General features: G+C 39.3%; 1 protein-coding gene across 8 annotated transcripts in view; it reads right to left on the bottom strand.

Moving 5' to 3' along the window:
• PTPRZ1 (protein tyrosine phosphatase receptor type Z1) overlaps window positions 1-24983 on the bottom strand; it is a 222570-nt gene that overhangs the window by 36908 nt on the left and 160679 nt on the right. For all 8 annotated transcript variants that reach the window (XM_061640120.1, XM_061640121.1, XM_061640125.1 and 5 more), the window contains 7 exons: window positions 24462-24591; window positions 17978-18069; window positions 10220-10305; window positions 8827-8847; window positions 8597-8693; window positions 7252-7334; window positions 711-845 (listed from right to left, as the gene is read on the bottom strand). In XM_061640120.1, coding sequence (XP_061496104.1) covers window positions 711-845; window positions 7252-7334; window positions 8597-8693; window positions 8827-8847; window positions 10220-10305; window positions 17978-18069; window positions 24462-24591 — 644 coding nt within the window. The remainder of the gene's footprint in view (window positions 1-710; window positions 846-7251; window positions 7335-8596; window positions 8694-8826; window positions 8848-10219; window positions 10306-17977; window positions 18070-24461; window positions 24592-24983) is intronic.

Genomic DNA, 24983 nt, shown 5'->3' with positions numbered 1-24983 from the left:
CATGAGATCCAAGTCCCTCTTGGAGCACTCCCCCAAGTTCAGATCCACACGATAATTCTGCTGGCAAAAAGGCTAGCGAAGTAAAATAATTTCAGTGGTAGTCTATGGGGAGTTCTTACTCCTCGGTGGACATATTCATGGGAGCCAGCTCTTCCCATCTGGCTCCCACACCCGGCTCCCAAAGGAGCCTGTGTTCAGCTGGGGTGGTGGCTCTCAAGCAGCAAGTGGATGCTGCTGAGCTTCCCGCTGGCTCTTCCTCCACCAGCTCACACTCCTGATGGCTACCCATAAGTTGGATTTTGCTGCCCCCTAGAAATAAGCTTCACTAATTCAATAGGACTTACGTCTGAGTAAATATAGTTAGAATTACATTTTAAATGATTTTTGTTGGGAATGTGGCAGAGAGAGAAGAATTACATTTTCGGTCCCCATCACCTGATCCCTGGTCCCGAGGCTTCTCAGGCTTGTTATTTATATAATACAAATGTGCATATTTGTTACAATCCTTAGTATTATTATTCATAATCTTGAATAGAATCTTGCAGCACAATCCCATGCATATTTACTCAGAAATACAGCCCACTCTTTTCAATGAAAATAATTCCCATGAAAGTGTGCACAGTTTTACAGCCTCACTTTGTTAATTAGATTCATTAACAGGGAAAATGTAATACATAAAAAGAAAATAATGTTTTAAAAGATGCTTATACCCTTCCTTTCTCAACCAGGTTAGTTATCATTACAATGACTTCCACATTATGTTCCCAAATCATTCGCCAGAAATCTTCTGCTGTTGATTTTAAAGGACCTTGAGCGGCAATATATGCTTTTGGTCTGTTATAACCCTATGTTAAAAAAAGAAAAGCACCAATTAATATGTGGCACAAGAAAAGGGAAATAGCTATCAATTGATTGCAGAGAAGGCATGAAATCAGTCTACAGAAACATAGTAATACTTCTGCTTGCAGTAGCTCACAAGAAGGTAGTTTGTCACTGGAAGACAATTTTTCCATAAAAGGGATGGCTGGATTGGATTTAGGCCATGGTTCTGTGAGAGCATTTAATACATATAGTAGGGCCTTGAGGGGCACTACAAAGCTTAACCATTTCAGATTATTTGGATGCCCTTTCTGATATATGTAAATAAGAATAGAACAATGATACCCTCCCCCTCAATCTTCCATGGTACAGTTTGGAAGTACATGATACAGATCAGGAGTTAAAGTAAACTTCTACATGATTATTTTGGGACTCAAGTAAACACTGACAAGTTTCAACTGCAATTTTTCATCGTACTTGCACAAATGATAAAACTGTACTCTGCATACTGTTTTACTGTTGTTTGTTATATTTTTAATGTTTCTTATTTAATTTTCTAATAACAAGTATCAGTACAAACAAATAACCACTTGTATTTTGGAAAATTAATAAATATTAAAAGAAAAGGGAAAGAGAAATATGGTTCATCCATATTTCACAGGCTGAGATAATCAAAATACTCCTCTAACAGAAGAACATTCATTGGAGGGCCTGATACCAGTGAAACAATGTTCAGGATGAAACAGCTTGAATAGCAGGGAACTCTGAGTTAAACCCAGTGTCCCACATGCACTGCATAAAGTTAAACAGGTTCAATTGTATGTCCTTGCACCAGGATGCAGAAACAAGCAAAACATGTTCTAACTCTGCAGAAGAGGGGTAGAAAACCTGTGGTCCATCAGATATTGTTGGACTCTAGCTCTCATCAGCCCCAGCCTGCATGGCCAATGGTCAAGACTGATGTGAGTTGTAATCCAACAACATCTGGAGGACTGCAGGTTCCCAATTCCTGCTATATAAGCATGGATAATCCAATTTCCTGGATCATGGCTATTTAAAACATTTTGTATTAAAAAAATGCTTTTTTGACCAAAATAAACCTAGTTCAGAACACACTGGATTGGGACAATGGAAACACCAGAACTTTTAACCTCAGATTTTATGCCACTGATGGTGTGAATCTCATTTTATAGCATAAAATACAGACAACATCCTTTTAGTTCTTGAATCTAAGCTATTTGAACCAAACTATGAATTTGAAACATTTCTTAGCATGTACTGAAGTCAGGGCCATGTATATTGCTGTGTGATTCACTGGGACTGAAGCATTAGGTGGGTCACCATTTTTCCTGCACCGTTTTCACGATGAAAGCTGTCCTCCTTCCAAGCCGCTCTTTGTGCTGTTAGTGAAATCTCACAGATACACTTAGGTTTTTCCTAATGGAGCAGATAGCTGCTCTCTTTTTCTCTTTGTGGAATGTAAGATTTTTATTAGGGAACTGATGTAGGGGGAAATGGTCAAACTCCTACACCCACAGCATAATGGTTCTGTTACCCTTGCAGCTGCTATTCAAAACAAGTAGAATTGTCCTTTGGTGTCTGGTGCTTTCCATATGAGATATTAAAACTACCACTTGAAGTTTAGGTTTCTTCCGTGGCTAGGAGTGCCTATTTCCAGTTATGGCTAGTTTACTAGCTATGACCCCTTTTAGACAGAGATGGCTTGGCCATGGTTTTCCATGCTCTGGTAACTTCAAGATTGGATTACTGCAATTTGTTCTATGTAGGGCTGTTCTTGAACATGACTTGGAAACTCCAGCTGGTTGAAAATGCAACAGCCAGATTACTGACTACGGTTTCCTTTAGAACTCATATAACTAGCTGCATTGTCAGTTCATTTCTAGGTCCAATTCAAGATGCTCACATTAGTGTTTAAAGCCCTAAATGAATTAGGCCCCAAATATCTGAAGAACCACCTCCTTCCCTACAGATCGGCAGAGGGGGCCTTCTTGGTGGTCCACCATCCTTAGAAGTTTGAGAGGTGGTGGCTGAAGATAAGGCATTTTCTGTGTTCTCCTAGGTTGTGGAATTCCCTCCCCACAGAGGTGCTTTTGCACCTTCATTATATATTCACTAACAGGCAAAAAACCCTTGCAGTTTAAGAATGTATCTACAGCCAACAGCTATTTCTATCAAACTTTAAAAAGCAGGGAAATTGGTCAGCTATAATGAATACACGAGGGGAGCAGGAGACCTGACCTCCTCTCTGAGAGATCGTATTGCCCTACTTGTCAAATTTGTCAAAAATGTGACAAAATGCAAACATAATTTGAGTTGGTCTTTCACAGTCCAATCCACTTCCTGTGTAGCTTGGAAGAATATGGTAACATGTGTGATCAGAGAGGAGGTCAGGTCTCCTAGTCCCCTGGTGCATTTGCTATAGCTGCCCAATTTCCCTGCTTTTTAAAAGTTTGATAGAAATATCTGTTGGCTATAGGTACGTTCTTAAAAAGAGTGGGCTGTTGAACAGTCTGAAATAAAATTTAACCTATAGTTAAACTTTAAAAAGAGGGTACTTGGTTGTTTGGATGTAAGCCAAAGGTGTTTCTAGATAACTAGGGTCATTCACTTGCACAGGATCCCATTTCTTACCTCCCAGATTAAAAAGCAGAGAAATTCACTAGCAGGCAAAAAACCTTGTGCTTTCGGGATGTACCTATAGGGGAGCAGGAGACCTGACCTCCTCTGAGATATTGTAGTGCCCTACAAATGTGTAAAAATACAAACACAATTTGGTCTTTCACAGTCTAATCCACTTCCAGTGTAGGGAGAAGGAGGGAGAAGGAGGGCGGGAAGGGGGAGGAGATAGGGAAGTGGAGGGAAAGGAAGGTTTGATTATTACAGGTACTCTGTGAACATGGCTGATTTTTATTTTATTTATTTATTTGTTTGATTGAACTTTTATACCACCCATAGCAAGCTCTCTGGGCGGTGTACATAAAAAAAAAAAACACTTACAAACAATTTAAAAGCAGCTAAAAAACCAACTAATCATCCAATTATAAAAGGTGTGTCGTATGACTGTCTGTTAAAACATTAGATACAAATACAAACTATTAACAGATCTAAAAATATTAAATATTAAAATATTAAAAATATTAATTAATTTCACCAAATTATGAGACCACTGACAAAAAAAGTCCAACACTTTGAACTCTAGATTTTCTATGAGTGTTTTGCATATCGCCATGAAAACATAGAGGGTTGTTAAGCAAGCATTTCTGAGTTCAGGATTTTGAAAGATTTAGTTTTGAAATGAGTTCATGGGAACTAGCAGAATAGCCTGGGGGGTATTTTCAGTTTAACATGGCAGAATGTGAAAATTCATGCTGGCTACAGTATACAACCACTGAAGATGCACTTCTTTATCTTGGCCTTTGAGACCTGAGATATGCGTTTTCAGGACCCACTCTGTTCCAGGGACGGTAATTTGTTTTAACTGATTTTAACTCTGAATTTTAAATTGTTGGAACCTACCCTTGGACCTGCTGGTAACAGATCTACTACTACTACTACTACTACTACTACTACTACTACTATTACTACTACAGACAACAACAACAACAATAATATCTATGTTCTATCAAGGAGAGGACCAGGTTCAAATGCCTATTCACTGGGTCACCAGTAGCCAGTCTCTAAGCCTAACAAGGTTGCTCTGAGTATTAAATGGAATATCTATCTGCTCTTTGAAGGAAAGTGAAGTTTAGACTTATGGCTCTGCAGGGATGGTGGACAGATTAGGGTGGTCCACCCCAGAAGACTAATGGAATCCACTGGATTCATGAATGCCCTGGAGGAGTTCCCAGTAGATAGAGCAGGTGACCCTGTTGAAGTCCTTGTCATGCTATGGAACAGTGAGATGTGTTGGGCTCTTATCATGGGTTGCCCCCGAGTGCCCTCTCCGGCACTGTGGAGCCCTATTTGCACCTTGGTACACCAGTGAGCTAAGGGCAATGAAACAGGCTGGATGATGGCTAGAGTGCAAGTGATGAAAGAAGTGCTGTGAGGCTGATTGGGCATGAGTAAAACATCATAACTGTGCCTACTGTGTGGTGGTGAGGGCAGTGAAGAAGGCCCACTCCTCTACCACCACTGCATCAGCAAGTAGTCATCCAATGGAGCTTTTCCATATTGTCAGGGGCCTGTTGACATCAGCTCTAGGAAATGGAGTTTTAGACCCTTTGGAGACCCACTGTGAATTGTTTGCAAAGCACTTTGAGGGTAAAGTTGCTCGCCTCCATAGCAATCTTGATACACCATCCACATCTACTGTAGTCCCCAATGAGGTGTCCAGTGCAACATCTGCTGCATGTTCTTGGGATCAATTTCAGTTGACACAGCTCTATGACATGGACAAGATGCTTGCGACAATGAGGCCAGCGTGTTCCCTCAACCCTTGTCCTTTTCAGCTTATTAAAGCTTGCTGAGGGGAGTGATTCCAGCCACCCTGAAACAGGCAGTGATTAACTGCTCCTGAAAAAGCCCACCCTGAACAACTACTGACTGATTGCAAATACCCCCTTCTTAGGGAAGGTGATTGAGAAGGTTGTGGCACAGCAATTGCAAGTACTCTTGGATGAAACAGGTTATCTTGACCCATTCCAGTCTGGGTTCAGGTTTGGTTATGGGACTGAATCGGCCTTGGTTGCCCTGATGGATGACCTTTATTGGGAGAAGGGCAGGGGGAGTGCAACCCTATTATTCTTGCTTGATCTCTTAGTGGCTTTTGATACCATTGACCATTGGGATGACTTGGTGAGATGGGTGTTGGAGGCACTGTTTTACAGTGGTTTCAATCCTATCTCTAGGATCTTTTTCAGAGAATAGCATTGGGTGATTGTCTTTCAGCCCCTGGCAGTTGAGCTGTTCGGTGCCACAGGGTATCATCTTGTCTCCCATGCTGTTTAACATCTATATGAAGCCCTTGGGAGCGGTCATCAGGAGATTTGGGGTACGCTGACGATACCCACCTCTGTTTCTCTGTAACATGTGAATCAAGAGAGGCCGTGCAAGCCCTGGTCTGCTACTTGGACTCAGTGGTGGGCTGTATGAGGGCCAGTAAACTGAGTCTGAATCCTAGCAAGATGGAGGCACTGTGGGTTGGTGGTTCCTGAGTTCAGACAATTGGTCAGTAGCCTTCTTTGGATGGGGTCATACTCCCTCTGAAAGAGGGTCTGTAGTTTGGGAGTGCTCCTGGATCCATCTTTGTTGCTAGTGGCCCAGGTGACCTCAGTGGCTAGGAGTGCCTTTTACCAGGTTTGGCTGGTAAGACAGCTGCTGCCGTTTCTGGATCGGGATAGCCTGACCACGGTTGTCCACACACTGGTAACCTCCAGGCTGGATTACTGTAATGCACTCTATGTGGGGCTGCCCTTGAGGTTGGTCCAGAAGCTGTAGCTGGTGCAAAATGTGGCAGCGAGAATGTTCATTGGGGCACAGTACTGCCAACATGTCATCCCACTGCTGAAAGAATTGCACTGGCTACCTATTAGCTACCAGGCTAAGTTCAAAGTTCTGGTTTTGGTGTACAAAGCCCTATACAGCTTGGGACCAGGCTACCTGAAAGACCGTCTTGTCCCTTATATACCCAGTTGATCATTGTGCTCTGCAGGTGAAAGCCTCCTGCAGATACCATCTTATCAGGAGGTCCGTTCCGCACAACATAAGAAGCAGACCCTTTAGTGTGGTGGTACCTACCTATTGGAATTCCCTCCCCTTAAATATTAGACAGGCGCCGTCTCTGTTATCTTTTTGGTGCCTTCTGAAGATCTTCCCCTTTCAACAAGCCTTTTAAGTATAGACCTTATCCCAGTCTGCATCTGTGCTGGAATTGCTTTTTAGTGTTTTGAAAGCTTTTTTTAAAAAATGTTTTTGAAGCTTTTTTTTTAATAAAAAGTTTTTTTAAAAGATGTTTTAATATTTTTTAACAATGTTTTGTTGTAATATATTTTAAAGTCTATTTTATTATGTTTTAGAGTGTTTTTGGTGCTTTTGTTTGCTGCCTTGGGCTCCTACTGGCAGGAAGGGTGGGATATAAATCTAATAAATAAGAAAAATAAATATAATACACACAAAATGCAAGCTGTTGTAGCCTCCTCACAAATCTCATCTTTTAGAGCTACTATATCTGCCAGTCTTTCTTGACCCATTCCACCTAGCCTTTGACTTGACAGACCTCGATTGCCCTTTTTCCTCCCAACCCCACACTCTTCTATTTTGTCTTCAGATCTTCATTACTTCCAGTGTTGGAAGACTGAAGTCTTTGTCATCTGCTGCTGCTAAAGCAAAAGTCCTGGTGCAATGACTAGACCAACCCTAGCATAGGCTGACAGAAAACAGCAGGACAGAGCAATGAGAAGATGCACTTACATCTACATAGTTGGCATTAATGTAGTCAGTAGGTTTTCCATCCTTGTCTGCAAGTTGTGCAAGTTTAACCCTACTGTGATCATCTACATTGGGGAAGAAAGTTAGAATAAACAGATTTCAGCAACAAAAATGATCTCTGAAAGAAAAAGCCCAAAATTAAGTCATAATATCAATATATAAAATTAGTTTAACTCAAGTGCCAATATTCTATATCTGAACAGACATAGTTGAATTAAATCACCCTGAACCAGCAAGGGAGATCTGTGTCCAGAAGCAGCTTTCCATGTGTGCAGCTGATGCAGATGTACATCTGGATGCCTGCCTGCAATATACTATTTACCTGGATCCCGCTGAACTGGCTACTACATCTTTTGATGGAAATAAATTTTTGTAATGACATCTGGTTGTTGCACATTAGTTGCCCATACCTTGGCTGCATTGAAACAATAGTTTTTCAAAATGTTCTAAACACATTTACTTGTTTCATTTATTCAATCCAATATTACTATAGTGTACCAGCCGTTATGTGAGGCCCATGTATATGTCCAACTGGCCAACTTCATCCTAGAGCAAAACATGCAGATGCTCTTGTTTTGAGCACAAATATCCTTAGAAGGGTGGAGTCACTGAATACATTGGGAAAGATTACATACAGGCCTCCCATAACAGGCACTGGCTGGTGTACTATGGTGAACCCATTCCCAGTCCTGGGAAACAGTTCCAATGGGAAATCTATCTTTTCATATAAGCCCTTGATTTTATAGCCTGACTTCTGGCTCTTAAAGGAGACAAGTCATCATTACATCAAACTGCACAAAGGTTAACTTAGAAAATAAAGGCACTCTCCCCCTCCCCCTGTAGTTCAGAGGAACTTTTCCTGAAAAGCATTAGAAGGCATTATGTTTCACATTGGCTGTCTTGGGTGAAGCTCAGCAATAACTTTTAATGTTTGTAAAGCACCAAAATATTTCAACTGACCACTCCTTGCAGCTTTTAACAATTATATTTCTGCAGCCATAATGTATTTTAACTCACTTGCTTCATTCCAGTGATTTATTACAGATATTGAGGCTCCACGGAGGATCACACATGGATCTCCTTCATCTGCAAAAGCTTTTCTATGTACTTCACTATAGGGATCTGTTCTGGACATTCAAAGGGATACATACTTATCGCTGAAATGGATGGCAAATCTCTGCAAATGAAGGCAATTCATCAATGTCCCTTCATGGACCCTCAATGTCTGTATGAACTTAGCATAACTGGAGTACTCAAAAAACTCTGGAAGAGGCCTCTATGTAAGCTTTTAATGTACATGTACAAACATATGTATGTGATTACTTACAGGCAACAATGTTTATGTATCTGTTCTTGTTCTTGTTGTCTGGATGGTTGGAGCTATCTGATGTAATGCCTAAATCAGCTGTGCAGTTCTGGATTTCCTGAAAAAAGAAAGCCAGAACATTCTGTTGAATGCACAAATATATTTGCATACATGGCCCCACCCCACAAAATATCCAATGTAGCTTGCAACTACATCTTTACAAAATAAAGTATGTTGAAAGAATCCCTTACCTGGTAAAACTCTTTCAGTGTCTAATGAAGAAATGAATGCAAAAAAGTAAAAATAAATTCCACAGCACACAACAAATGAATAAATGTTTATATAGTACAAATACAACAATGGGAAGCAATTATGGTTGTGAGATAAATATACTCATGTACACATTCGTAATAGAACAGTTGAGTATTTCCAATTTACAGCATGCAAATAAAGGAAATTCATGTTGAAATATAATTTCAGTAACTAGAGGTGTAATTTATCTGCCATGGAAGTAAATGGCAGGACACCCACCGATTATAATGAATCAAGATGGCTGATTCAGTGTAAAAGTCACCAACAATTAATCAGTTGATTTCAATAGTATTCTAATCCATAGAAAGTGATTTGTGGATACAAACTTATTTGTTTTACAAATGAAAATATTAATAATGACAACTTTTCCCATGAGAAACATGCAAATATTCAATCATGCATGGAAGAGCTGAAATACATGTATTGCAAATGAAGTTAAATTTTATTTTAGTGATGCAAGACACAGAAATTAGATGCTCAATGAGATTACTCAACATTTTCTACATCTTACAGCAATATTATATATCTATCACTTCATCATGGAGTTATAGTATTAAATTATTTTTGTGCCAGTGACATTGTCAAACAAAGTAAAAACACAATTAGAGCCTCACATTCAGTGTTGAACAGTTTTCCCTATGCCTGTCTGAATTTGGCAAATTAGTGTAAAATGTAACCATTCAATTTTAATCAAGGGCTTCAAACACTGTTCCGCAGATGTACTTATCTATACTCAGAACATGTTCAGATGTTATACACAAGCAGAAGAAAAAACAACTGACTTGCATTTTCTGTTTTTGTATAGCATGTGAATTGGGAATTCAATATCTGCTGTAGTGTGATGTTGAGTTGCAGATCATGGAGCCTTTGCATCTTACTACAGTAACAATTTATGAGTTCCCACTTCACACTTTAAACAGGAAGTGTAAGTCACACAAAATTTCTTGCACCTCCTTGGTTAGTTCCGCTTTTTGTTTGATGTCTTTCTTAATTACTGCACTTCTCTAGATCTCGAGTGCATGGATTCCCCACTATCAGCTATGCAAATGATGTGGTGTTCACACACATGGAATGTTTGGATCTTTCCTTTTTCATACCCATATATGAGAAATCCATGATCTGAAGAATTGTTCATACATTCAACTTGATCACATCTGAGCACATGTTACACTTTGTGGGCATGAACAGTCTTCCATAAAAATTAGTATATCAATATTTCCCTTACCAACCAATTTGCACTTCTGTTGGTGTAGTCACATGAACACCTATAATTTTAACAGTACATTCAAAATGTATGTCAGTCTCTCATTTTAAAGGGATAATATTTCATACCTCAAATTCTTCAGCAAACCCATTACTGGCATGTAAGTCTGCAACGTGCTTCGGAAAATGTTTTGTTGGGATTGCTCCAACATCATCTGAAAGATGGATTTTGAGAAAGAGAGAGAAATGTAACTCAAAACCATGCAACAGACAATGCCATATTTATCCCAGTTATACCAGGGCAGAGTAAAACATGCAAAATGTTCAAATGCTTTTATTAATTCAGCAAGAGGCAGCGTCCCACAATGCTTCATTATAGAACTGAGAACAGAAATGGAAGTGTGATACCAGAAATACGTGTAGAATTTTGTACTTCAGATTCCTACACACACACACACACACGGTCCAGTAATGCATCAGTTGTTTTTTCCATTTGGAGTAGAAGCCATGGGATAGTATATTCTTTGTGGAGAGTAAAAATATTGGCTGAGATAAAGCTGCACGCTTAATACTTAAGAAACATCTGGGAGCGCTCTTAAGGATTGCTTATATATGTTGAAAATGTTGTGAATAAGAGCATCTGGATCTCCTTCATCTTGCCTTCTAGCTGTGTTAAGTTTCTTTCCTTTTCACGCACATGCACAGCCAAGATACCTCCCTTTTAAAATGTACCTAAGAATAAGGAGCTCATCATTCTCCAAAACCAAAAACTATGCTTTTATATGCACTCCACTGTAGGAGAAATTCCATTTGTCTTAAGCTGTCCTGCAGTCACAAACATGGGGTTGTAGTCAACTAAGTCCTACTCAGGGTAGACACATTGAAATTAATGAACCTAAATTAGCCATGTCTATTAACTTCAATGGGTTTATTCTGAATGTGACTAGCAATGAGTACAACCCATTAGTTTATCAAAGTTCCATTTAATCTTGTCTGTTCAGCTATTACAGAACAAACAGGACATTGAAGCAAATTCAGAATGTCCATCACATGAAGCTCCAAAACCACTGATGTCAAAAGAGAAGAGTCAAGAATAACAATAGAAAGAAACCAGGAATGTATAGGTGATGACAATGCCCCGTGATTAGACAGGGCACACTATATACTGATTTTCTGGTGAAAGACTCTACATCCTGTGCCATACATCATTGTTTTAATATGCACATTGAGATTAATTTCTCTTGATACTGTAAGTATGTACATCTGCATATTTTCCTGTAAAGAAGGGCTAACCCAGCCACAAGTCAAAGTGCATAGTACCCAAGGAAAGAAAAGTTATTTTGGCACCTGAGGCAGAAAGTCATACAAGCACATCTCTCCCTGGCAGCAAAAGTGCAGTAGCAACAAATGAAATAACTAATAATTTGCTGCCCTTTCATAGTACCCACAATCAAATATTCGCATTAATTGGTAAAAGGTCACAGTGTTTTAGTCACCTTTGCTTCTAGATGACAAAACATTTCCCTAGAATTCTGCTGATTATTCGTGCCCTGACTATAGACTCTCTGTAGGCATCTGGCAGGCCATTGTTAGACACAGGATGCTGAGCTAGATGGACCTTCGCATGATCCAGCAGGTATCTTATTATTATTTCAAAAGTGCTTCAAATATTGAGGAAACATCGTACAAGCTGCATAAGGAACTGCTATTTACGTCAACAGATGTTTCATCATCTAAGACACCTAATATTTTTTAGGCTTCACTTAGTAATAATTTGTTAATTTGTATTGGGGTCCATCTGTTCTTCTTTTTACTTGAATGGATCTGAATACACAAATTGAATTAGGTATTCAAGCTTACAGAAAATTGTGCAAATGTGTAACACCCAACTTGACACTTTGGAGAAGGAGTCTGGCACAAATGTGTTTTCAAATCAAGTAACACTGAAATCCTATGCACACTGTAACAGAGGAGCTTGGTTCAGGTAGAACTCAGCACATGACTCAGAACTATGTGTTTATTCTAACTTTGCTCTGTTTAATTATGGCAGCATTACTGCAAAGTGACAGAGACAGAAACACTGGTTTAAGATAAATCATGTCCCATAGCAGAAGCTGAAAATATGAGTGAGCAGTCATATTGATAACAACACCGGTGAAAGCCTATTTATTTACTTATTTATTGCATTTATATCCCACCTTTCTTCCAAGGAGCTCAAAGTGTCATACATGGTTCTCCACTACCATTTTAATCAGTCTCTGAAATCTTTACCATATCTAATGCAAGCATACACTGTTATTTAGCTATTAGTTTTCTCTAAAGGCTTCTTCTAGCAAGCATCTTCCACCAGTAACTAAATTAAGTACATGTTTGTATTTCCTAGAAAAGAGCTGCTGCCTTTCCCATGCACAAGGAGCAGGAACTCCTTGTAACTATGCAGCAACTCTGCAGAGATAAAGTTGTTTTGATACCTGCTGACAGCTCACTACCTGTGTCCTTTGTCACTTAATGTCCCTTACATCCTGCCCTATCCTTAACAAGATGAACTTTTGTGTTAGAGCTAATGCCCTTTTCTTTCTTTTTCAAGGCTGCTCTGGCTCTGTGGATTTCTGTGGGAGCCAAACATCTTCAGCCTTAGTAGATTACTTCTGCTTGCCTCCTCTCCCCATCCCTTTGCCTCCCACCCATGTTTGTTATTTTCCTTGGGAATTATGAAGACTCTTATGGAAAGTCAATATTGTTATTTAAGGAGAGCTTCTTCTATTTTGAAATTTTATTACAAGGGTTCAAAGGAAAGTAATGCAATCATGATCCACTTAAACATGTGGACATGTCTAAGGATCCAAATTTACATTTCAAATCTTGTTAAAATGAAAATGGAAAGATGGAAATAACTGACTGTCCTGAGTCGTAAAGAAGATTGCAGGAATATCAGAAGTATATTCCTCATAGGTTGTATACAAAACCTGTTGGTGTAGATTCTTTCTAATTTTGCCTACTTGCTATGAAAAAAACACTTAAATGTGTTAGGATCAATCCTAGAAACAATCTTTTGCAGAGCCTTCCTTAACTGCAAAGTTTAAATAATTCTTTCCACCTCAAGAGTGTGCTTCTGCATCCTTCAAAGTGGCAAGCTTTGGTACAGTAGGGCCCCGCTTTACAGCACTTTGCTTTACAGCGTTCTGCTAATACAGCAGTTGTCAATTGCAGAAAGACCCCGCTCCTATGGCACTTGTTCCGCTTTTATGGAGGTTTTTGGCCGTCAGGCGCCATTTTGGTCATTGTTAGTCAATGCGTTCCACTTTACAGCAGTTTTCGCTTTACAGCGGGGGTCCGGAACGTAACCCGCTGTATGAGTGGGGCCCTACTGTATGTTGAACCCTTGGACTTGTAAACCCTGAAGGAGTTTAAAGCTGCCATGAGTGAAGATTCTTTTGTGGCATTAGAGATTAGGAAAGAAGAAAACCTCGGCGTATAGCATAATTTCCTTCTAACAGTTTCCTAATTAAAATCACTGCCCTCAAAGCTTTCCCATGGGGGAAACATACAAGTATCATTCTGGCATCCTATCATAAAGTGGGGGGGGGACCTCTGGCCTCTTGGCTAGTCATGGCCCTCCAAGCGGTCCACTTTGGTCTGTGAGGCCATTTTCCCCAAACCATGCCCACCTGCACACAAGCTGACATCACTAGTGATATCAAGTGATGGGCAGGAGGATAGGGTTTAATTCTTCCTTGGCTGCACAATCCTGTTTCCATCTGGGAGGGGATTATAGCTTTGGCAAAGGTGCCCTTTGAGGCAGCTTGCATGCAAGCTATTTCAAAGAGGCTTTTGCAAAGACTGTAAGACAGCTCCTGCACTCCTGATGCTCAATCAGAAGAGCAGTAGTGTAGTGGCAAATTCAGAAGTGCAGGGTCCCCTCACAGCCACACCCCTTCTAAGATTATACAATCTTATAAGATTATAGAATAATCTGGCCAAGCATGAACAAGGCTTTCTGCTTCTCTGTCACTGTCACCATTTGACTGTCCTTTCTCACTTTGAGACATATTGCTTGAATTACTGAATTCAGTGTTATGTTTATCTCCTGCTGCTACCAAACTGCCTGAAGATGCTGATGGGATGCTATCACCAGGATTCACTGTCTCTTCTTCTTTAATTTCATGAAAGGGGAGTGTGTTAGCTACCGAGAAGAGTCTTCTCAGTGGCTGACTCACCTCCTTTCACTCTGATTGGCTCCAATTGGCAGGAAAGGGGAAGGAAGCATGTTAGAAGTCTCTTCTCAGTGGCCCCTTCATGCTGATTGGCTTGTAGGATGCTGGAGACACAGGGACCATGCTGGGACCTGGCTCCCACAAAAGTAAGGGGTCGAAGACTCCCTGAGACCCTGGATGACTAAACCCCTGCGGAAGGGCAAGAGCTGTCTTAGTCTTTTCCAAGTCTCCCCTTACTACTCTTAAATCTCTGTGGTTGGGGAGTTAAAAGGGGGACATGGGAGACTTGGAAAATGCTTTTCCAAGTCTCCCCGAGCTTTCCTTTTCATTCTCCCTGATCAGGGATTTAAAGGGGAAGGGGAGATTTGGAAGATCCCCATCCAACTGTCAAATTTGACCCACAAGTCAGATGCAGATCTGGCCCATGGAGCCAAAAAGGTTCCCCACCCCTGTCATACAGGTATCATATGTCTAGTTTGGCCCATGGATGTAGGTTCGAATAGTTCTCTGGGTGGCCTTGGTATAATAGCAATATACCTCACTGAATTGATGACAGGATAAGTATAATTACTGAAAAGTGCTATAGAAATGATAAAAAATGATAAAAAATAAGTCTATTTTACTCCCATTTAAATTAAATGAAACTGAACTGGCTTAAATATACTTCAGTTTAAATGTTGGAAATCAGAATGCCTGTATACTGCAGTTGAGTAAACCTGGTTCATAGAACCACAGAGTAGAAGAGACCTTGGAAGTCATCTAGTCCAACACCCTGCTCAATGGAGGATCTGACATGTAGAATACAACTACAGAATTCCTGACAGACTGCCCAGCCCCTAATTAAATACCTCCAAGTGAAGGAGAGGCCATTACCTCCTGAGGCTACCAAACAATGTTTACCATTAGGAAGTTTCTCCTATTATTTAACCAAAATCTGCTTCCCTGTGGTTCCAGTCCTGCCCTCTGGAGCAACAAAGAACAAAATTGCTCCATCTTCTTCATGACAGTTCTTCAGATAATAAGGCCACTGCATGCTTCCCCTAATTTTCTCTTCTCCAGGTAGAACATACTCGGCCCTTTCAAAGAGTCCTCAAAGGACTTGGTTTGAAGCTGCTCACTAGTCTGGTCTCCCTCCTCTGAACACACTATAGGCAGGGAGAGAGGAGCCCTGCATGGCTCTGTGGAGGGAGGGGAGGCGGATGAGTCTGTAACAGTGGCTTGATGCTTTGTGTGACTTTGGGGTTTTGCTTTTGTGTTTTCAGTGCCAGAGTTATTGCTTTAATAAAGCCTGTGCATAAGCCCCTCACTATCCTCCTCCTCTGGACATGCTTCAGTTGGTAAATGTCCTTTATAAAATGTGGTGCCCAGAACTGGGTACACTACTCCAAATGTGGCTCATCAGTAAAGAAAGCCCTATACAGCTCAGGACCAGGATACCTGAAAGACCGTCTTACCCCTTATATACCCAGTTGATCACTGTGCTCTGCAGGTGAGGGCCTTCTGCAGGTGAGGGCCTTCTGCAGATACCATCTTATCAGGAGGTTCATTGTGCACAATATAGGAAACGGACCTTTATTGTGGCAGCACCTACCCTGTGGAATTCCCTCCCTTTGAATATTAGGCAGGCGCCATCTCTGCTATCTTTTCGGCACCTTTTGAAGACTTTCCTCTTTCAACAAGACTTTTAGGTTGAGACCTGTCCCAGTCTGCATCTGTGTTAGAATTGCTTAATATGCTTTTTAATAATGTTTTAAACCCTTTTTAAAAGTTTTTTTAAAATGTTTTTAATGCTGTTTTGTTTTAATGTATTTTAAGATCTGTTTTTATGATGTTTTAAAGTGTTTTTAGTGCTTTGTTTGCCACCCTGGGCTCCTGCTGGGAGGAAGGGCGGGATACAAATTAAATAATAAATAATAATAAATAAAGAATAGAGCAGAATTATTATGTCCTGTGAACTGGACACTACCTTTCTTTTAAGCAGCTGTATCACACCACTGTCTCATGTTAAGCTTGTGATCAATTAACACACTTTCATCCTTTTCAGATATATATTGTTGCCAAGGCAGATCTCCCTCATCTTACTCTTGTGCCTTTGAGGTTTTTTTACTTAAATGTAGGACACTGGGAATTTCACCTTGTTGGTTTCAGTCCAGTGTTCCAGCCTATTGATATCAAGTTGAATCTTGATTCTGTTTTCTGTGGTGTTAGCTATCCATCCCAGCTTCATTTTGAACAGCATGGGTCCTAGGATAGAACACTGTGGTACGACTTCAGACCTGCAGTTGAAACCTTCATGTGTTCTTGCTCTAGGCTGATGCCGAACCATTAAAAAGCACTCACTGGATATGGTTATTCAATCAGTGGATCCACCTAACAGCAGCAGCAACATCACATTTTACAATGTTGTTAATAAGAATAACATGGGAGGCCTTGTTAAATGCTTTTTTGAAATCAAGGTATGCTTTGTTGAAATCAAGATATACTTTGTCCATGGCATTCCCATGATCTACCAAACTAGTAACTCTATCAAAAAAGGGGATAAGCTTTGTCTGAAATGACATATTCTTGATAAACCCATGCAGGCTCCTAGTGATCAATGCCTTCTTTTCTAGATCCTCATAGACCAACTGTTTAATAATGTGTTCTAGAATTTTTCTCACTGCTATCTCTTTTATTTCTTATCCCATCCCATGTCAACTTCATTATTAATTACATCTGTGTTCCATACGTGTATAATTATATATAAATAGAAAGATTTTCACCATCAGGAACATAAGCAAAATCCACATTTTAAGCAACATAGCTAAGAATGAAAGATGCACCATCCTGCAGAACTGCACTTCACAGCAACGTTAATCAGTATGAGGAAATACGAGAAGCCAGTGCTTTCCACTATTCCTGATTAGGTATCCAAAGAGAGTGGAAGATAAAAATCCACACTGCACACTGAATCTCTGAATGCTGTCTGGATTTCCCTGCATAGCAGCTTGTTACACTCATAGGCCCTGTCATCCAACCTTTTAGCAGTCACAGACTTAAGAACATAAGAACAGCCTGCTGGATCAGGCCAAAGGCCCATCTAGTACAACACTGTGTTCTCACAGTGGCTAACCAGATGACCATGGGAAGCTCATAAGCAGAATCTGAATGCAACAGCTCTCTCCCCACCTACAGTTCCCAGCAACTGGTATTCAGAGGCATATTGCTTCTGACAGAACCACGGGCATCTGCAGGAATCTTTCCCGGGGCAGGGGGAAAGTGGAAGGGGAGAAGCAGTCTAACTTCTCAAAAACTGAGAATAGTACCTGTACGTATCTCAGGTTCTAAAAACACTAGAAACTTGCTATTAAAAAAAAATTAAAGCTGGGAATCTGGAGCCTACAGTTCATCTGGGGGAGGGACTGCCCCCCCAATGGATGCTATACATAGAACATAGCTACAGACCACAGTCAATAGGTCAGAGCACTGGTGTCCATCTACATGGGTCATTCCATAACTTTTGTCCACAAAAGTTATAATTAGAGAACACACTGACATAAACACTGTTAGCCAAATACTTTTTAATTAAAAAACAATAATTAACTTCCCATTGCTAAAACAACAACACAGGAACAGTTTCTAAAATAAACAAATTAATTTGAGAATGAATTAATCACACGCCTAAGTAAATTACCTGACACAGGGAAGACTGGAGCTGGGGGAGTGGATATCACCCGAGGTGATGTGTTATCTTCTAAATAAAAGTGTGCTGTTTGGAAGCATTTCCTGATAGAAAGCAAAAGAAATAATATTTCACATCAATACATATTGGCTACCCCGAACATTCTGAAACAGCTTCTTAGGCCTTTGTCCAAAAATAAAAGAAAGTTAGAGAAACACTTGAAAAAGTTACCTACATACATCTATCGAAGATCTAAATAATCATTAACTGTGCTGCACTTCGAGGTAATGACACTTGACTTGGGGAATGCTGCAGCTAAGTGTATTTAGGTCTCATTGATTTTAATAGGAGTTAATTATTTTTATTTATTTTATTATTTATTTGGATTATTTATAAACCAGCAATCATGAAAAAATGATAATGCTACACCAAAATCAAATAATAAAAAAGTAAAAACAGATAAAACAGTTCTGAAACTAACCAATTAACCAAATGCTTAAGTCTCCCATGAACATTGATGACCCCTAAAAGTAAGTAACTTTGGCTGGATCATGCCCCTCCAATTCATGTTATTACCTTAATAGATGGTACAATAATTCCTAGTTTGAATGCTTTGGTTTTTACCTGAAGAAGACACAGAAGATATTGCAGGCATCTGTCATAACAAAATACTCAAGAGTGCAAATCTGAAGCAGGTTTATATCAGGTTTCAGTGGTACCGATTCAACTGCTAGGTAATTGTACTTGTTAATACTGCAGCTAGCATACACCTTTTTATACCACAGTGAGATACCTCTTTCCCCAGAGATGATGAAGTTGAATGAAAAAGAAAATCATTATGAAGAATAAAATTTAGAAACTCGTAATGAAACAGCTAAAATTCAGGGGAAAAGGTTGGTTAATCCCCAACCCATTACACTGTGACATATCTCATCCATGGAAGTTGCTACAATGCAGAGTGGGTAGTACCTAAATGTTAACTAATGAAGGCAGGTAGGGTTTGGAATCAAAATGTTTACTGAGCTTCACAGTATCATTTGAATCTTCTTTCATACTCCATATGTGAAGATAATAGGAACGACATCTGGTAAGAGATGACTATAAGCAATTAAAATGTCTGTAATAATCAACTTCATCTTTACACAATGTAGCATTTCCTTAATTAAAAAAAATAATCTTCAGATAATTAAGCCTGCTAATAACACTTTATATGGGTCATTTGCTTTGTTTAAAGTATTATTCACAATTGATTAACTTTAAAATGAGATAGTTGTATGAGAAAAAAAAACCTTTAAAATTTAAAATTTATTAAATTCTACTTTACTGCAACTGTGCCTAAATCTTTTTTGCTTTCTTTGCCATTTTGCTGAGTTTTCTCTGGCTGATCCATGAATCAGTTAAGCTGAAATACTTGGTTTTAGTTTTATTTGACTACTACTACTACTACTACTACTAAATGAATAAATACTCTCTCTCTCTCTCTCTCATTCTCTCTCTCTCTCACACACACACACACACTAACTTGGATCAGACTGAAAGTGATTGTTCTGTTGAATTTGCTTCAATAGATTTTGCTTTATTTTGCTTCAATAGTCTTTATGCCACGGCATAAGGGAAATAATCTGGTAAATTACTGCCCTGCTATTACAATACAAATGAAAGGAAAGTCACTTGAAGTTCATATATGGCAGCTTAAATGGTTTGTAAATATTATTTAAATGATCAAGGAGGTGGTTTCAGAAGTCCCCAAGTTTTTAACCTTCAGTGTAGACCAGCTCAAATATATGTAGACAACTACAACCTTCTTAGTACACTTTCTGCACCTGCTTATAAAAACTTCTGTCATAACAAACCATTTCAGCACATATAGTTATTGTTCTCTTTTTTTGGTCATACTACTAGTGTCATGTGTACTGTTGTTACTATGGATTTTATAAATCTACAGATTTTTAAAAAAAGAAATTATGATAGTTATGGTTGAGAGGGCTTTTCTTTTTAGAATTTCTCTAAATTTCTAAATCTAATTTACCACTTTCTCTAAATCTAATTTACCAGTTCTATTCACTAGAAAGAAAAGCTGTGTACTTAATGCATTTGGAGTGAAGCTATCAATGGGATTTTAGTGGATGAGGACCTGATCTGGCTAGCAGGCTTTATGTGCCCTACTCCTTCTGGGCCAAATTTGACAGGTGCGTGGGGTTGCTCAACTGTCAATCACCTGGAGTCAATGATGTCAAGTGATGATCATGAGGACTTCAAAGCACCATGCTAAGGGTGCTTTCACACTGCACTTTATTCCGTTATTCTGATGATTTATTTCCTGTTAATTTGCGCATAAAATTTGAGCTTTCACACGACATAACGGGTAGCTCCGGAATTCTGGTGGAATGTAGTGGAAGTTTAGCACTAAATTCCAAAATAAATAATACCTGAAAAATTCCGATAGCAGGCTGGGAACCTGGAAGATTGCGGGAGTTTTGCGCTACTGCCGCTGCTCACGTGACAGCCATCCTAGCATGCAGTGTGTTCCCACCCTTACCAACTGCCACTGCCGCGATTCCCAGCTGCTCCTGGAGAGCAGCCTATTCTGCTGCTGCTTAACCAGAGCCTCTGCTGCTGCACTGCTGCACCTCTCAGCTGATCGCGATCGCGCCTCCTTCAAACCCCCCCACGCACTGAAAGAACAGGCCTCAAACCGGTAGGTGAAGACCTGTGTGAAAGACTGTTGCGCAAAATGCCGGTATAACAGGTACTGCAGTGTGAAAGGGATTTTTGAAATCCGGAATGAAGCACTACCTTTTTAATCCGTTAAACTAGCGCTGTTAGCCCCATGTGTGAAAGCAGCCTAAGAGTCCTGCATACTGCTCTGAAGCACCGCTGATCAACAGGGTTAATCCCACAGTTTATCAGCTGATGGGTAGTGACTTCAACCTTGCTTCTGCAGTGACTGGCTGTGTGGTCAAGTTTCCCACAATGGGTTGCACAGCTAATCCAGCTGCATCTCTATCTGTCCCACATCTGATGTCACCTGTGGAGCAAATGGACATGGTTTGGGGAAAATGGCATCACAGATCAAATAAATACCTATGTTAGGCCAAATCTGGCCCATGGGCTGGAGGTTCCCCACCCCTCGATTTGAGTATTCCCATTGAAGCATGGGTCATATAATCTCTTGGCTGCCATCAATAAGATATTTAGCTTTTGATGGGAATTTTTTGTAGCATGCATATACAACAGACCCAAAAACATAAAATAGGATAGGATATTTGTAAAGAGCATAGGCTATTTGTGCCTCTTGAATAATTATGAAAGTGAACAGAAATAAATTCCTGTGGTGCATTTGTGAGTTGCACAATACTCAAGCGACTGAGCTACAAATCAGGGTGTCCCCAGATTGAGTCTCTCTTGTTCCAAGGTAGCCTTGGGACTGCTCTTATACCAAGCTTATTTCAGCATTGTCTACACTAACTGGCACTGACTGTCCAGGGCTTTAGATAGGAGTCTCTTTCAGCCCTCACAGCATTTGCCAGGGATAGTGCCTGATACCTTTTGCATGCAAAGCATTTGTTTTCCCACTGAGTTATGGTCGTAGCCAAAGGCAGGATTATTATTTGATAATACACATGAAGCACTTTACCCAATTGAAGATACTATACAAATGTTAAGTATTATTTCTTCAGGATAAGATAAGCGGTAATATTACAGAAAAAATCACTCCACCAAGCAAATATGCATGAATGTATAACTTCATGATGTTTTAATCAAATAAATGGTGGATTCATTTAGCAATCCTGACTTTGTATTAAAGGCAGCAAACAATAAACATTAAGTGCAAAGCACTGTTACTTCCTTTCCCTGCAAAGCTACTTCAACTTTGTTGTCATACTTTGCAAAATGTATTTTAAAATCCGGGTTTAGTTATCATTCTAGCACACAAGGAAATGTGCATTTTGCATGGATCTATGTGCACACAGGTCAATATGCATTTTCATTTTCACATATGATCAAGAGGTTCTTTCTTGTTCTATATCATATTCTTGAATCATGAACATTTTTACATAGACATCAGTCCCATTGATTTCAATGGAACTTACTCTCATCATGTAAGGCTGCTTAATCTTCTGTACACTGAGCCTTTGCAATTTCATCCATCACTTGTACTTAGTGCATGGAGCAACTGTGAGAGACAGATAGCAAAAATATTCTTCTTGTTTTGGGGAGATGAGGTGAATCCAGAACTTATTATGTAAATGTGATTGTACATAAAACCTGTAGTATGCATTATTGTGATACTGTATGAGCCATGCAATGTGTGAAGCAGCTTAGAGGAGCATAGAAACAAACTCTACAAACTAAAAGAGAGAGAATAATTTATAATACAGTTTAGTGCATTGTATTTTATACTTTTCAAACCCAACTATACAAGCACCTGAAGATATAGATTCATGACCAATATTTCAAAAAGAGATTCTTCTGACTTCAAGAGAAACTGTGGCAAAGCTGAGCAATTTCCTGAAGTATTCAGTTATGTCACAGAAACTACAAAAAATGTTAGTTACCTCTTGTGGCTAATACAATTTCTCCTTCACGTTAACACACACACACACACACACACACACAGAGATACAAATTCTATTTTGAAGGACAATGAAAAGACATGAAGGATTAAATTTAACATCTAAGATATATTACCATTAATGGGATATATGTTTTGTTTTTAAAAATAAAGGTTGCAGAACTGCATTTTTTTTCAGGGAAAGATAAGAAAATGAACATAAGGTCATCTGAAAAGAACACAGATCAGAACACATGTAGGATTACTAAAACTATACTATGCAATCCTGGTGTATGGCAGCATTTTCTCTTAAACAGGAAATATTTCAGATATTATTTAGCCTCAAAGATAAAACCTTTTGGAAGATGAACACATTCATGTGTAAAATACCACAAAGCTACAGAAAGGCTTGTCACCAAAATGAAGATGGTTAGCTATAAATCTCCATATTAAACCCAGAATGAAAAATAAGGGGTTGCATCCAACTACTAACACTCATTTTAGACCCATTTAAATCAATGCGGACAACTAGCTTAAATGCGCAGCTCTTTCAATATTTCTCTTCAATGGGCTGGTTTACACAAGCATGTATGTACACAAACAACAGCAGAATGTGTGAACTGACTATTAAAAATTATATTTGAAGGAAGATAGGCTATATGTAAGCACAATCTATGATGTTAAATCTGTGACAAGTTCATTCACATATGCAAGTCAACACTTGAAGCTGCAGCAGTAAAGTGATAAAGTTATATGCCTAAACTAGAACTTATCCCATTATTCAGAGATAAAATATTTTATTTAAAAAAGAAAGGAACTACAAAAAAAGGAAAATGTGTAACAATGGCACACTTCTCTTGTTTCATTCCAAGGCTGTCAAAAATTTCATAATCTACTAAAAATACTACACAGTGTAACTTAAGAACTAATCCTATAGGTCACTACACCAGCAAACAAAAGGTCAGTAGAGTACAGTGGCCATAGAGTGAAACCTTACTACTTTTGATACTGCATACCAACCAGGGTCACATTTTGTGTGCCCGTTTGGCCACAGGCTTACTTAATAATGATTTGGTCTGGGAAGTTGGCCACCCTGTTAAGTTTTCCACCCAACATTGCGGTGCTCCAGAATATTGTAACATGGCAGTCAGAAGCTGTCACCAGATAAGGCTGAAGCGGGGAAAAGGGTAGGCAGAGGACCAAATTGGAGTCAGCACCAGTGGGCCCTTCCAGGGTACCTGAGGCCTGACAGCTGCCCAAGAGTGTCAGTTTCTGATACTAACCTAAGACCTTGTAACAATATTAAGAGTGCATTAGTGCTTCTCTACTGACAATACACATCATAGCCACAGATGGCGTTACGCTATTATGCAAATTTAACCTATCCCAGAAACAGGAGTTCACACACATTTTCATTCTCTGTGCACCCATTTGACTCTTGTTGAGCAATGGGATATGGTGGGGACAGAACTAGGAATGACTTGTCTTCTAAAGAAATTTTAGCTGACCTAGAGTAAGCTATGCTAGTATTAAGATACACACCTGATACATGGTACAAAGAGATGGCAGAATGCACATCAAAGTGCAAAAGACTTGCCCACTTTTCAGACACAATGTGCTGCTTTAGTTACAAGCCACTATGCATCTCACTGTCACTATGCATATATGTTTAGAACAGAATTGGGGATTGTGGCATTTCAATATTCCTGAACAGTTTTATATTGTTCTTTGTTAGAAGCAGCTTCTCTGACAGCATCTAGTTTTTAGGCTATTAACCTATGACCTTATATAAATTCATGAGATGACTTCTAGAAAAACATGACAAATATGTGAAAAAGAGCTGTATCAAGAAATCAAGCATCTAGGATAGCATATAAAGATGCAAAAGGCAATAGGATATTAACAAAAATAACAGCAATATAAACACATATATAATCTTACCTCCAATATATGAGAATACCAACAAGAATCACCAGACAGATGAAAGTCAGGGCAGATACGATCACAAGAGGTATAACTGTCTTCTGTTCCGGGAGACCAATACGCGACTGAAGGCTACTATTACTTGCCTCTGCAGTCAGAGAAAATTGAAACCTTTATTTAAACTTTGGCAAAAGGCACAATATAATTGGCCATGATTTCAAAGTCCTAGGTACTGTTACTTACCGTTCCTATTTTTAAGCATATACTGCACAAATATATTTGCAAACCAGTTTTAAGAAAGCAAGCAGATAGGTGGCAAAGCAGAGGATCATAGCTTAGGCAACTCAACACCCTAGCAGTGCCAAATTTTATTTTGCAGCTACTTCAAAATTATATTTTTGAGGAAAGAATAAAATGAAGAAGTTTGATTCAATTTTGTATTAAAGTTCCAGGATACTGAAGCTATATATATTGACATATCGAGATTGACCTAAAACAATAGTTTTATTTGTACATTCTATAATTAGATATAAATGGAAA

Source organism: Rhineura floridana, chromosome 8, assembly GCF_030035675.1.
Source record: "Rhineura floridana isolate rRhiFlo1 chromosome 8, rRhiFlo1.hap2, whole genome shotgun sequence".
In the NCBI taxonomy this organism is placed as follows: Eukaryota; Metazoa; Chordata; class Lepidosauria; order Squamata; family Rhineuridae; genus Rhineura; species Rhineura floridana.
This window is presented reverse-complemented; position numbering and strand designations above follow the sequence as displayed.